Genomic DNA, 14,767 nt, shown 5'->3' with positions numbered 1-14,767 from the left:
GCGAGGAAGCAGAAACAAGCTGCCACATTTCTCAATGTTCTGGAGCTTTGGTGCCCGGCTGGCTTCCTTTCATTTACCTGCCAGTTGCTTCCGGGCTCTGGGATCCAGGCCTTCATACACAGCCACACTGTTTAGACTCTTGCGAGGGGAAAATTGGCATCAACACAGGGCCCAGCTCCCCAGCCCACACACATATTGCTGTCAAGAAGAAATGGTCTATTCCAACCAGAGCTGCAAAACACCACAGACAACCTGAGTACGTCTGTTTAGAGGTAGATCAGGGTCGGTTGAATTTCCCCCCAGACAATGAAAGGCTTTGAGCCCATTCAGAGTCCTAACGATCAGCTTTCTTGAGAACATAATAACCGCCTTTTATAGGCTGCTTTCCTCCACTCACCAAAGGGCAGAATTTAGCACAGGGTTTGTCTACAAGCTTGCCACAAACATTTTACGTAAGGGCTGGAGAGGGGATTATTTTTCCTTGCCTCCCACTTGGACATTGGCTGAAGCGGAGGAGCGTGACCCCAGAGGCAGCTGCATTTTTCAGCAGCGCCGAATGATCTCTGGGTAGCCCCTGCCACAGACTGTGTCCAGAATGACTCAATGGCTCTCAATGGCTGGTGCCTTTGTATGCTAAGGGACAGCACCTTGCTCCAGGGGAGGGAAATGCTGCTGGCACTGAATGAGAAGGCTTTTTGTCCAAGCACAAAAAGACCTGCAGAGATATGAGACCGAGATCCATATCATCACAGGTGTGTAAAAGCATCTCCAGCCTGGGGCTAAGAAGCACAGGCAGATACCAAGGGCCTGGTTTTAAATGGTGACAAGACTTAAAATGGTGTGATCACTGGGGCCTTTTTGACATGCTCTGCATGGAAGCAGCACATGTCCCAGCTGGGAAACCGAAGGCTAGATTCGTACAATCATTTGTCCCACCAGAAAGAGAACTCTCAACATCCAAGGTCTTCCAACACAGTTGTGGGCCAGCACTAGTTTGGTTCTGCCCTGATTGTGAAGATTTGCAAAGAATGCATGATCTAGGTTTTTTCTGCAACAGCAATACCTACATGGATCTCTAGTGCAAGGCGACTCCTCCAAAGCTTCACCTCATGGCAGGGGAAAAGGGATCACAGAAGAGAAAAAGGATTGTATGCATTTGCTGTGAAGCCACATTCATCACACAATCACATGGAAAGTCCTTCAACTACCACAGAGGTAGTACAAAACTTGTGTTTTGTATGTGAACCCTGGGCTGGGGGGGGCGCGCACACTTTTTTGGCCAAAAGGCAGAACAGAAATAAACTCAAACAATGACAACACATTTTCATCACCTCTGAGTGATTTCAGTTTAGTTCATCACTTGGTGAGGGCAGCATTGGATGATGAGTTTTGTTCATGACTCAGGCACTGCAGATCAGACAACACTGGCAGCCGCCACTGCATCAGCACAGCTGCAATATTCTTTAGTGGAAACGGTTAACTTGCTCGGTACTCCTGGTCACACTTTCTTTTTTTTTCTTTTTTGAGTTTTATTTATTTATTAATGTTCTTATGTTGCATCGGTAAACATTATCATATTACATCACAAAGCTTATTATAATATAATTTTCAGCATGTATACAAAGTTTATATACCTAAAGAAAAGCAACAAGGACAAAAAAACTATTCCAAAATCATATATGTACCAACACTTTGGACTTCCTGTCTATCCCGTTGGATATTACTTTTTTACAAATGAATGTACTCTTATTATTGTATATTTCTTTACATTTTATCTAATACATTCCGATATCAATATGTACCCTTGTTCTTATTTCTCAACTCAGCCTTTCTCCAACGTCTATCGTATGCTAGCATTCCTGGTCACACTTTCAGGGGCCTGGTCATCCAGTCACGAGAGGCTGAGCAACACAGGTGCTCTTACACTCCTGTGTGTCTACTCCAGCACAGCAATCCCAGATGTGTTCAATCAGGGCAGCCGAAAACATTTTGGCACCTGAGGCAAACCACAAAATGGCATGCCTCCTCCCCCAAGGAAACAAAAAGTGGACATTGACAAGGATAGCTCAGCTGACTAGAGCGTGGTGCTGGTAACACCAAGGTTACAGGTTTAATCCCCATAAGAAACAGCTGCATATTCTTGCATTGCAGGGGGTGGACTGCATGTTCCTCAGGGCCCCTGCCAACTCTATGATGGGAATAAAGATCTACCAGTATATTGAGAACATCAGGAACAGCACCTCCTGTTTGCTAAAAGGCCACTGCAGATGTGCTATTGGGGAGTCTGCAGTTCTATCCTCCAAGGAGTGCACCACAGCAGTTGATGCCACTGTGGCAGCAGCAGCGGGCAATGCATTTCTTGGAGACCAGGTCTGCTGCTTGTGGATCCTGCCGCCTGAGGCCATCGCCTGACCTTGCCTCATGGGTGGGCGAGCCCCGTGTTCACTCCAAAAGAAGTCCTGCTACGTTTAATGTAACTTAATCCCAGTCGGGTTGTGTGTGTTTAGGATTGCAGCCTTACAGTGGTTTGAGATAAACAGAGAAGGGCAAAGCCACCACCAGAAGTGGTGACCAGGCTGATGCACTTTGGATCTTGCTGAGATGTCATATCACTTTCTCCTGATATAGCTCCGAGCTGTGGAAGGAGTCAAGAGGCGGCGAGCTAGCCAACTCTTTTGTTGCATTTTGCCACATCCACATGAATGGCGGTCACCACGTGGGGTCAGCCGTCCACCAGAACCCACCAGGTCCCAACACCGCACCGCCCCCCATCCTGAATCTGCTTCAGACGTCCAGCGATCCTCGAGGGAGGTTCCAAGGCAGCGTGAGAGGAGTTGGAAATGGCAACCCTCCAGTGGGTGGTTCCCGGCCTGGGCCCGTCTCGGGCTGCTCTTCCTTGCTTCGCGTGGGCCGTCGGGGCGGATTCCTCTCGCTCGGTGCTTGGCTGGGCGGCGGCGGCGCCCTGCGCGAGGTTCCCTCCCTTCCCCAAGCCAGCTCAAGGGAATGGGCAGGGAGGCGGGAGCGCCGGGCGCCTGGGGAGGGACGGGCCCGGCACTGGAGGAGAGCGCCACTTGTACCGGCCGACACCGCCGCCGGCGCCGGAGAAGCCAGCAAGGGCCGCTGCCTCCTAGCGCAGGTGGCCATAAGGAAGCCGGCTCAGGTGCTTCCGGGCGGCCGGGGCAGCCAGCGAGAGCCTACAAACTCCAGGCAAGCGGCTGGGGAGAACCGTCGGTGAGTGTGCGCGTCTTTACGCAGGCTGGGACGTCGGTTTTAGGGAGAGGCGGGATCGACTCATAAAGGGACCGAAGCGTGTCCCATTCACTTCCTCGAAAGTGTGGCCGCGGAGGGGGACTCAAGATCCGGCCAGAGCCGGCGTGTTTACCTGGAAGGAGTCCCACAGGGCTCCTCGTGGAACTTCCTAGGCAGCGCGCTTACGGCGGGCGGCCCACCCTGACTTTGCCGCTAGAGGTATTGCCCCCGCCCCACCTTGGCGGCAAGAAAGCGAGCATGTAGCCTTGCCCGTTCCCAGAATGTGGATGAGGTCCCGACGAGGTGATGCCCGAGCCTAGACCCCCGACAGCAACGGGAGCCTGGCGCGCGCACCGACGGTGCCTGGAGATGCTGTGCATGGCTACCCTGTGAACGCGCGTTTGGGGGCAAGATTAGCAGGCGGTGGGGTCTCCCCTTTGACCGATGGAGTGGGAAAGTGCGGAGGGGGGCGCTAGAGAGATCTACTCGTAAATGAAGGAACGTTGGGTGAAGAGATCTCCTCAACTTGCTTATTTTGTAGCTCCCGAGTTTAGGAAGCTCTCCCCCCCCCCAACTCCATTTGGTCCGGCTGGAATGGCACCCTGCGCATGCACAAAGGGGCCTTCCTTCCTTAATATTGCATCACAGCCCCCAGGGATGAGCCCTAGCGCTGGAAATGGGCTTGGTGAGCCTGGGTGAAGGGGGTGGGTGGGCATTGAGACCAGCTCCTGTTGGTGGGCTTCCCATGGGCATCCGGTTGGCTGTGAGAACAGGACGCTGGACCAGATGGACTTTTAATGTGATCCAGTTGTGTTGAACTAGATGACAATTCTATGGTTCTTTAATTGTATCCACTGTTTTGGCCCCACCATACTTTTAAAGCACACGGCTTCTTGGGAACTGTAGCTTGTTAAGAGGTAAACAACAGTCTACAGGATTATTCAGGGGAAGCCATGTGCTTTAAATATGCTATGGTGCATCTCTACCCAAATGTAGCCATTGCATAATGGGCTGCCTGTGGTGGGGAACTTTTAAAACTACAACAGCTTAAAGTAATTGCTAGAGTTTTCCAATATCTTTAAATACAGGAGCGCTCTCTCTGTGTGTCTCTCAAACTGCAGGGGTGAGGGGAGTAAGGGGAGGACTAGGTACCACCAACCCCGACTAAATGTTATGCTCCTTGGGTGAAAAATAGTCTTGGACTTTCAAGCGTTCTAAAGCAGGTACTCATTGCTTTGTCTCTACTTACATACTGTTTTTTCCAATGGGTGGGGAGAACAGCAAGGAAAACTAGTTGATAGGAAAGATAAACAATTACAGGGGGAGGTTGGCTAGCAGTTCCTGCTCCCTGCTCCCTTTCAGTGTTACCTGCCTATTTCTGGGAGACTCTTCAGCTTATTTGACAGAGTTTGGGAGCTGCTTATTCCCACACAGTTGTGTATTCAAAGGCTGCAAACACATTTACACACCGTGCATTTAAAGCACCCCTCCCCCTACAAAAAAGAATCATGGGAAATGTAGCTTACACAGAGCTACATTTCCTAGCACCCTTAGCAAACTATTACATAGTTCCTAGGATTCTCTGGGTGGGTGTGCTTTAAATGTATGGCATGTCTGCAGCTTGAGACAATGAAACCACAGCTTGATGTACCTCTTGTTTTGTTTCCACTTTGACGAAGATAATACGTAGACACAAGGCCCCGGAGTGACTGTAATTTAGAAAGTATTTAGTCTGGACTGGAAGTAGGGGGATAAGGACTTGTACAGTCAGTCTGGCACAGAACCTCCCTAATTATAACACATCTTGATTTATTCTCGCTCTCTAGGCACCTGCAGACCCTCCCTCCCTCCCTCCTTCCTTCCTTCCTTCCTTTTATCCACACAGGCAGGAGGCATTACCAGAGTTCAAGGACACATTCCAGCCAGGCAAAACTCCTCAAAGTGTGATTTATTTATTTCTTTAATAAATTTGTATACCTCCCTTCATCAAAAGATCTCAGGGTGGTTCACATAATAAAATTCACGATAAAACATAGTAAAAATTTTTAAACCAAAACAACCCCCTTCCCACAGATACATTTGAAAGGCTATAGGATATTAATCAGCCAAAGGCCTGGCTGAAGAGTATTGTTTTCTCCTGGTGCCTAAAAATATGTAATGAAGGCCCAGGTGATCCTCCCTGGGGAGAGCATTCCACAAACGGGGAGCCACTGCAGAAAAGGCCCTCTCCACCTTCTGGACCTCATGTGGATGAGGTGTACGAAGAAGGGCCTCAGATGATGAACACAGAGTCCGGGATGGTTTAATATGGGGAGAGGCCGTTCCTGTGAAGAAGGGATAGTGAGAAGTGTGGTCTGGATAGAGTCCCAAGGGCCATATAGAGAGGGTTAAGGGTTGCATTTGGCCTGCAGGCATGAGGTTCCCCACCCCCGCTTTACGCCAAGGGGCTTTTTTTTTTTTTTTTTAAAAAAAAGGTGAAATGAAATAAATAATGGGATGTATTTTAGTGGAGAGAGGATGAAAGGTGGCGTGTGAAAGGAGCAGGAGGAGGCAGAGGGATTAGCAGGTGTGGGAAATGATTTGGAAGGCAGAGTTCCTGGGTGCTCCACTCTCTTTTTTTGGAAGGTATATGCCATCTGAGATTAGCATGGAAGGCAGGTAGTTTGGGAACCAAAGCATATTGTTGTTGTTGTTTTAAAAAAACTTCTTTTCCTTAAACTGGGCGGAGACAGAAGCAGAAGAGCTGGTAGCTAGGACGCCCTGAAGCTATTTCTGTTCCAAGAGATCTTTCTATGGAAAATTACTACTCATAACATTAACTTTTATATAAGTTCCATTACTTTCAGAACATTTTACAAGTCCCATTAAAAGCTTGATTATTCAAATTGCTGGATTTGCCCTCTGTTCACCCCCTCCTGCTTCTTTTTCCCTTGGCTGCTTCCTCTGAATGGTAACCTTCAGAGATAATTACCCGGCTGGTTTGGTGCTCATAGAAACCAGAACCTTATGCAGACTGTGTCTGTTTCAGCTGTTCAGACATGTTCTTATGGAAGAAGCTAAGAAAGGGCATGAGCCAGCTCTCAGCAAAAGGAGACAAATTGACGTTGGGGAACAGCACCAATGATCTACCATGCGGGGATATTGGTTCTGGCCAAAGATTCATCTTGCCCAGTATCCTGTTCTCACATTGGCCAACCAGATGCCCAGGGGAATCCTGCAAGAGAACTTCCCTGCCTGTGTTTCCCACAACCAAGTATACAGAGGCATGTTGCCTTTGACAGGGGAGGCAGAACCTCCACAAATTTGTCTATCCAAATTGGTGGCCAACCCTCAATCTTGTGGGAGCAAATTCCACAGTTTAGCAACGCACTGCACGAAGAAGGGCTTTCCTTTGTTCTGAACCTTCTGACATTCAGCTTCATTGAATGTCTCTGGGTTCTAGTATATGCGAGAGGGAGGAATAACTTCTGTTTTTTCGACTCCATATCTATTCTATCTAGCACGTCCCCTGCTTACTTGACTTTTTGAAACTAAAAAGCCTCAAATGTTGTAAGATTTTCTCATGTGGAAGTTGCTCCAAGCCACTTGGTCATCCTGGTTGCCCTTTCCTTGGGGTGATTTTGGGGTCTCCCCTGGTGCAGTCAATAACAACACCCCTCTTGTTAATCATTGCACTTGCCCTTGAGGAGCGTCTTAGTAAATTGCACCCAGTGATCTATTGTAACAGGTTAGTAGCGGTGAGAAAACAAGTTCTACAACTCTTGGAAGGCTGGGAAGGATAATGGAAACCAACACCTTTTTTCGCTTTCAATAGTCTCTTTGTGTAAGTGCCTTTCCACCATCAAAATTGACTTTGATCTGGAGGACTCTCTTGCCAGTTGCTGCCAGGCCTGTCTCAGTTAAACCATTTGGCTGAGTCTGTAGAGTCAAAGCACATTTATTTATTCATTTCCATTTATTGTTTTCTATAAAATCTCTTGATAAGTGATTTCACAGTAAAAAAAAATCAACAAGAAAAATGATTTCAAATCTAATACAAAAGATCTCCACTTAAAAGGCTTGTTAATAAAAGGAAGGTCTGCAATGGACGCTGCAAATATCATAGAGACAGTGCCTGCCTGATGTGTAAATGGGAGGGAATTCCAAAGAGCAGGTACCTCCATACTAAAAGCCAGATTCCTGTATCATATGGAACAGCCCATCCCTTTCAGAGTGCAATGACCAGCTGGGTATACAAGAGGAGAGACTATCATTTAGGTATCCTAGTCTCAACCTGTATACCTAAACCAACAGTTTGAATTTAGCTTGGTAACTAATCAGCAGCCAGTGCAATTATTTATGCAGTAGAATAACATGATGGCGATAGTCTTAGTCCCAGTCAACAGTTGAGCCCTACAGAGACTGTATTGCAGCAATACACTGGGGGGGGGGGGAGGGTTACCAGTACATGGATGACAATGGTCAATCTATCCTGGTCCAATTTGACATCTCTTAAACCACACAGCTTTGGGAGTCTGATTTAGATTAAGGAAATGTTGGTATTGGGTGAGTCTAGAGAGAAGCATATTTTTCACACTTTTTCTAAAGTGTTATTTACTTTGGAACTATAACTTCATCAGTCAGGTTGGAGGAATCCTGCCTGATGAAAATGAGACGTAGATGGTGATAAATCAAACACCTGCGGCATATGTCTCAATGTACAGTAGTGCAATGTTTCAGAACTGGAGATGGAAACATCAGTTGACTGCTTTTAGCTCTGTATTTGTTTTCATCATTGATGTATTTCTGTTGTTTATCCTTTGTTGTGCATCACTCTGGGCTCTGTTGGAGGAAAAGTGATTCACAACACAATTAATTATTATTGTTATGAAAAAAAATATATAGAAAATCTCTGTACCATACTAAGCACAGTATGTTTTCCCTACGTGGTTCCCCCGCCCCCCATTAACCAACACCTAAACTTCATGCTGACCTTTCGTATATACACATTTCACTGTTTGCACATTGTTGGGAACCTGCAATTGTACTGAGAAGCCACAGCCATCTACACACAGTTAATGTGTGGTGAAACTGATGAAGCCGTTCAGGGACCACCAGATTCCATGGATGCTCAGTCTGCTGCCATGCTGCCCTCTGCTGTTCTGAATTTTGCCCATGCAGTTTCCGTTTATGTTCCTCTTCGATAGAATGACTAGCACACAGCAATCAAGGACCACCAGAACCAGATCCTACATGCCTACCAAGAGAAGAGAAGTCAATGTTGGGGGTCATTAGATAAACAGAAAGGGAGATGAAAACAGATCGCACCCTCTGATCATACTGCTAAAGAGTATCGTCCTTCTGGATTTTGGTGGGGCTGAGGCAGCACTAGACTTTAGAGGCAGGATTAGCATTTCCATGTCCTTGGTTCTCCTTGGCACATTCCATGCTGCTCCTCCAACATCTTTGGCCAGGCCAGTGTAGCGAGAGCACTACTATAGCAACCAGAATCTCAGAGACTGCTCTGTTCTATGGTGCCAGAGTCTAGGTGCTGGGCAGGAATGTAGCTGTGAAGGTTGCTCTTTCAGGGTTTCTGCAGAAGGTGTCATCCAGAGGACAGATACACGTGTAACTCCTGACTCAGACTCTGCCATCCCATCCTAAACCAAAAGAGAGGAGACGAAGGAACTTTGCATAAGCTATAGCAAGGAGATTGCCATACCTACACCAGACCATTCAAAGATTAGATTTTCTCCTGGTGGTGCTGGAAGCCAGATCCATCTTCACCATGAGTACTCTATTTGGGTGAGTGAGTAGGTCTTGCCCTCCTCGATGAAGAAGGCATGGCTGTGCATTTAGATCTCTGAGAATCTTGCATAGAAGGCAGCATAGTTGGTAGCATAGTGGGATCATCTGAATAGGCAACACTGATCCCGTTATTCCAGTGTGACATTTATCAGGCATTATATTCTCAGTGGCATCATATGCCAGGCAGATGCATGTGGCCCTGAGTCTGGTCCTTCCATCCCCAAGACCAGGGTCCAAACTATGAATATACCTCTCTTGTTCAACTCTCAATACCAGACCCTACAAAAAAAGACCTGTCCTAAAAATAAAATTTTGCTTCCACATAGGCTTGTACTTCAAACTACCATAATAAAATCTATTAGCATCATCACTTTGGGGGGCTGTTAGGTTGCCAGCGTTGCTATCTGTATTTTTCTATTTTCCCTGTGTATTTAAATATGTTAGCAAACACAAGCAAGGGATGGCAGTTTCTTGAATCCTTGGGTGAGTCCCCTCTGCAGCAATGTTGCTGACCAGATAGCCCTGCCTTGCCCTGCTTCGGTGCTGGGTGTGGCAGCCATATAGAAACAATGGGTTTTCTTGGTCTTTGAGATAAGCTGCCTCACTGTGAGATGTGGATGCTGGCCCATGAAGTAGCATGTCAAAGCACTGCAAGGGGTCCTTATGGGCCTAGAGATGCTATTGCAGTAGATGCCAGAATCTGCCTAACTTGGCTATGTTTTCTGTCAGGTGTAAACAATGGCTATTAAAGTGTTTTAGGGCAGGCACCAGTCTAGAAGGCAGCTCCCTCTTCATGTACATGGCATTGTCCCAGTGGTGTATGTATATTGGACAAAGGACACCTAGGTTGTGCAAGAACAGGGAGAGATTATAGGCCCTGCAGCCAGCCTATGAGCATTGCTAAAAGTGAGAGGTGACTGTTCTAATCCTTCACTGTCTTTTGGCAGGCAGTATGATCCCGGTGGCCGAATTCAAGCAGTTCACAGACCAGCAGCCTGCTTTCAAGGTTCTCAAGCCATGGTGGGATGTCTTGGCCGAGTACATCACCATAGCCATGCTGATGATAGGAGTTTTTGGCTGCACTTTGCAGGTGAGTGAGTATGGGGGGAGCCCACGCAGTGCCTAGATGCTGGCATGGTGTCATAGAATCAGAGAATTGTAGAATTGGAAAGGACCCTTGCAATGCAGGCATCTCAGCTAGAGCATCTATGAAAGATGGCAATCCAACGTCTGCTTAAGAACCTCCAAGGAAGGAGAATTGGAATCTTGGAATCATTAGAATCTTGGGGTGATGATCCACTCACTGCCTGTGGGAGAAGAGGCTCTAAATATTTGGGGGCAGTCTGGGCAAGGGTGGAAACGACCCCAGCACAGAAATGGTCAACTTCTACAGCCTGGGGGGCTGGATTCTCTGCATCCAACCACTTGTAAGGGGTGGTGGCCTAGCACTGTGCAGCCTCAGTAACGTAGGCAGGGAGGCTCTGTTCTCCAAACGTTGAAGACCCTATGTGGCAGAGATGAGGGATTGAGTACTGAGTATACTGGATTCATGCAGCCCGGGAGCCACAACTTTTTAGATTCCATCCCGTGTGAAGGGTGATAGATACCATAGCAGGACTGGGAAGGACCTCTGTGCCATGACTTCACCTTCTCTTGCCAGTGCTTTATCATAACTCTCCTCAGATCCAAAGAAGCCCACAGAGGGTTAGATCCTTGGGAAGGAAAGATAAGACATGTCTCATGCAACCCCCTCATTCTGTAATCAGTATTGAAAATGCAGCCCTATAGGTGACACAGCATAGAAAATGCATGCAGACGAGTTATTTGCAGATTTATACAGGGGCAGATTTGCCCTTGGCCCCTTTAGTATTAAGACTAGATTATCAGTTCATTTAAATTAGGTCCATTTTGACTATACATGAAGCAGTATTAGATATTAGACTTTATCATTTCAGACTACAGTTGGGCGAGGATGCCTTTTTAAATAACATATAGAACAAAAACTCCTTAAAAGTGAAACCAGCACATCAGAAAGAGCTGTTCTAGACCAGCCTACTCCTTGCTATGCTAGTTTTCTACCTGCAGGGACTTTAAAAATATATATGAAGAGGTACAGTCCATTCAGCCACTTCAAGGCTGTATTTGTTCATCCCCACCTCATATAAACTGTTGCGTTCTACCACTAGCCTCTGTTTTATATCATGTTCCTCTCTTCTCTTTCCTAACCTGATGTGACAGGTGACACAAGATAAGATTATCTGCCTTCCCAACCATGTGCCTGATGGCACAACCTTCACTGGTGCATCTTGTGAAGATTTCACGAAAAAGAGAGCCAATGTCTCTGAGCCAGTAGGACCCTCTGCCAACCAGCGAATGAATGGATTGAAGAACAACCTAGACCTCCAACAGTACAGCTACATCAATCAGATGTGCTATGAGACGGCCCTCCATTGGTACGCTAAATACTTCCCATACCTCGTGGTCATTCACACCCTCATCTTCATGGCGTGCACCTCATTCTGGTTCAAGTTTCCTGGGACCAGCTCCAAGATTGAGCATTTTATCTCCATCCTGAGCAAGTGCTTTGACTCGCCCTGGACTACTCGAGCCATCTCTGAAGTCTCCGGGGATAACCAGGAAAATGCATTCTTAGAGAAGGGGTACCAGAGGAGGAAAAGCAGTGCTCCCAGCGAGACAGCTGAACTCAACCCCCCCGGGGGATCGGTGTCAGAAAAGAAGGTTTCAGAGTCCTCCCCGGTTAGCCTATTGGACAAAAAGGAAGGGGAGCAGGCCAAGGCTCTCTTTGAAAAGGTGAAGAAGTTCCGGCTCCACGTTGAAAAAGGAGACATCCTTTACACCATGTATATCCGCCAAACCGTTCTCAAAGTCTTCAAGTTTCTCGTCATCATTGCCTACAATGCAGCCTTGGTTTCCAATATCAGCTTCATTGTGCCATGCACTGTCAGGATGGAGGACATGACGGGCTATGACCATTTCTGCTGCAACCACACCAAAGCCCACCTCTTCTCCAAACTGGCCATCTGCTACATCTGCTTCCTTGGCATATACGGCATGACGTGTCTCTACACGCTCTACTGGCTGTTTCACCGGCCGCTGAAAGAGTACTCCTTTCAATTTGCACGCAACGAGACAGGCATCAGCGACATTCCTGACGTCAAGAACGACTTTGCTTTCATGCTCCACCTCATTGACCAGTATGATTCCCTCTACTCCAAGCGCTTTGCTGTCTTCCTTTCCGAGGTCAGCGAGTTCAGACTCAAGCAGATCAACCTCAGTCATGAGTGGACGGTGGACAAACTGCGGCAGAAGCTGCAAACCAACGCCCAAGGCCGGCTGGAGCTCCATCTCTTCATGCTACCAGGGTTGCCTGACACCACATTTGAGCTGAATGAGCTGCAGTCCCTGAAGCTGGAGCTCCTCAAAGATGTGACATTCCCACCCTCAGTGACTCAGCTGGCCCAGCTCCAGGAGCTCACACTGATCAACTCTCCCGTCAAGCTCTCTTTCACCTCTCTTATGTTCTTCCGTGAGCAGCTGAAGGTAATGACTGTGAAGTTTGATGACATCAAAGATATACCACTATGGACTTACAACTTGAGAGGCTTGGAAGAGTTGCACATCTCGGGACTTTTCAGTCCAGAGATGGGCCGGGCAGGAACTCTGGAGAACCTGCGTGAGCTGAGGAATCTGAAGACCTTGACTCTGCACAGCAACATCTCAAAACTGCCACCTAGCGTGTCTGACGTTGCCGCCCATCTGCAGAAGCTCAGGATCTACAACGATGGGACTAAGCTAGTGACCCTCAACAACCTCAAGAAGCTCTTCTCTGTGCAAGAAGTGGAGCTGATAAACTGCAACCTGGAACGCATCCCCCATGCTGTCTTCAGCCTGGTGAACATGCAGCGGTTGGACCTCAAGGATAACCAGCTGCAGTCCATTGCGGAGATCATCAGCTTCCAGCATTGCCGCAAGCTGGTGTGCCTCAAACTTTGGCACAACCACATTTCCAGCATTCCTGAACACTTCCGCAAGCTCAAGACCTTAGAGCAGCTTGACCTCAGCCATAACCGCATTGAGGTCCTCCCTTCCCAACTATTCCAGTGTTCTAGGCTGCACACTTTGGACCTTTCCTATAACAATATCCAGGTCATCCCCCCCGGGATGGGAGTCCTGCAGAGCCTTCAGCATTTTGCCATTTCTCACAACTCCTTAGAGGCACTGCCAAATGAAATCTTCTTCTGCAAGCAGCTTAGGGTTCTCAAAGTAGGACACAACAAACTGCATCGCCTCTCTGACCGTGTGAGTTGGCTGCCTTCGCTCTCCACGCTAGACTTGAGAGGAAACCCCCTTCAGGCCCTTCCCTTGGAGATTGGCCAGTGCCCTGTGCTCAAGCGGAGTGGCCTGCTGGTGGAGAGCAATCTTTATGAGGCGTTGCCTTTGGAAATTAGGGAGAAAATGGAGGATCAGTGATGAGGAGAATGGTAAAGGGGACAGGGGTGTCCGCTCATGTGTTGGCCCCTTTGAGTCCAAGCATGGACTGAATGGGGGAGCTGGCTGGAGTTCTATCTTCGGCTGGAACCAAGGAGGGAATGGGAACTTTTCACCCTAATAAGGGAGCAAAGGAATTGAAAAGACACAACAAAGAGCAAAAGTAGAAAGTAACTTTTTAAAAAATAAACAACCCTGTTTTCTGAATGGATAAGACCACAGGAATTATCCATTGGGGCGGGGGCGGAAGCACAGCTACACCTGACCAAATCATCATTATAGCTATTTTTGTACATTTGTTGTGTACTGGTGTATCTTTGTGAAATGCCCTGGGGCTTTGCGGGATTGTTTTGTTCAAAACTCCTATCTCTGTTCCCTTCTTCTCATCAGTGTGTTCAGTTCGCAGGCCTGTAGCTTACAAAGCCCATCTTTTGAGCTTATTAGAAAACTTTCTTTTCTGCAGTTTCAAATGCCTATATATCATGGGGTGGGGAATCAGGGACAGGCAACTCTTCAACAGGGAAAATAGCCTAATTCCTTTTACTTCTTTGTTCAAAGAAGGGCTGTGTTCCTTACCACTGGACGGCCAGAGCACAATGCCTTCACATACCACTAACTGTAAGGAATCTTATGTTTGTGTGTGTCTGTGTACATATGCATGTATACCTTAATCCCTTCTGGTTTCTGTTTTTGTCACATTCTAATCAGGGTGACATTGGTTTATCAGTTCTGCTTGAGTGCTGGAGCCGAACTTTCTGGCTGTTCAGATCTCTTCCCACTTCAGGCTAGGAGAGTAGAGCCCAGCACCTCAGATCCTCTTCAGAATTCACTTCCTCTCTCATTACCTTCTCACGTAATTTCGGTGAGCATCACACATGGAAGAGAGGAGGAACTCTGCACTGTGAAGACCCATCCTCACTACCACACATGAAAAGCCACCTCATTCCCCCCTAGAGCCTTTAATCAGTTCTCCATATATTCCAGTCCCAGCATAGGCTGAATTAGGGGAGTTGCTTTCTCACTCCTCCTATAAGCACAGACATTCTTTCTACCCATTTTCTGTAATCAAAGCAGGTAAGTGCCTTTTGCTTAGCACATGAAGGAGAAGTGGGACTCCCTGCCTGCCGCAGCCTTTGATTCAAGTTGGCTGAGCTGATTTCCCAGGTGGCTTGGGCTTGCTTCTGTTTCGTCCCTTTGGGTTTCAGCTCTCTTATGGCCTCTT

At 47.5% G+C, this 14,767-nt stretch overlaps 1 protein-coding gene and 1 long non-coding RNA gene across 6 annotated transcripts; one reads left to right on the top strand and one right to left on the bottom strand.

Moving 5' to 3' along the window:
- Positions 1 to 2,992: 2,992 nt before the first annotated feature.
- Positions 2,993 to 13,840, top strand: LOC310672978 (volume-regulated anion channel subunit LRRC8E-like). 5 transcript variants are annotated; one of them, XM_083430766.1, is made up of 3 exons: positions 2,993 to 3,231; positions 9,984 to 10,126; positions 11,275 to 13,840. In XM_083430766.1, the coding sequence occupies exons 2-3, from the start codon at positions 9,989 to 9,991 to the stop codon at positions 13,525 to 13,527; spliced, it is 2,391 nt and encodes a 796-aa protein (XP_083286892.1). In that variant the 5' UTR covers positions 2,993 to 3,231; positions 9,984 to 9,988; the 3' UTR covers positions 13,528 to 13,840. The 5 variants fall into 5 exon arrangements, with proteins under 5 accessions (XP_083286892.1, XP_083286895.1, XP_083286894.1 ...); XM_083430769.1 differs by having other exon boundaries at positions 3,066 to 3,231; positions 9,988 to 10,126; XM_083430768.1 differs by lacking the exon at positions 2,993 to 3,231 and adding an exon at positions 3,322 to 3,468.
- LOC310673066 lies at positions 7,942 to 8,720 on the bottom strand. Its single transcript, XR_014508790.1, has 2 exons — positions 8,222 to 8,720; positions 7,942 to 8,070 (listed from the first exon to the last, which is right to left on the bottom strand). It is a non-coding gene; the product is annotated as an uncharacterized lncRNA (long non-coding RNA).
- Positions 13,841 to 14,767: the final 927 nt, after the last annotated feature.

The sequence above is a fragment of the Podarcis tiliguerta genome (genome assembly GCF_965153285.1).
Source record: "Podarcis tiliguerta genome assembly, chromosome: 2".
Taxonomy (NCBI): domain Eukaryota; kingdom Metazoa; phylum Chordata; class Lepidosauria; order Squamata; family Lacertidae; genus Podarcis; species Podarcis tiliguerta.
This window is presented reverse-complemented; position numbering and strand designations above follow the sequence as displayed.

Excerpts from the sequence above, each read along its gene's own strand:
- LOC310672978 (XM_083430765.1), top strand. Across the intron at positions 10,127-11,274 it reads TTTTTGGCTGCACTTTGCAG|GTGACACAAGATAAGATTAT; the intron begins GTGAGTGAGTAT and ends CTGATGTGACAG.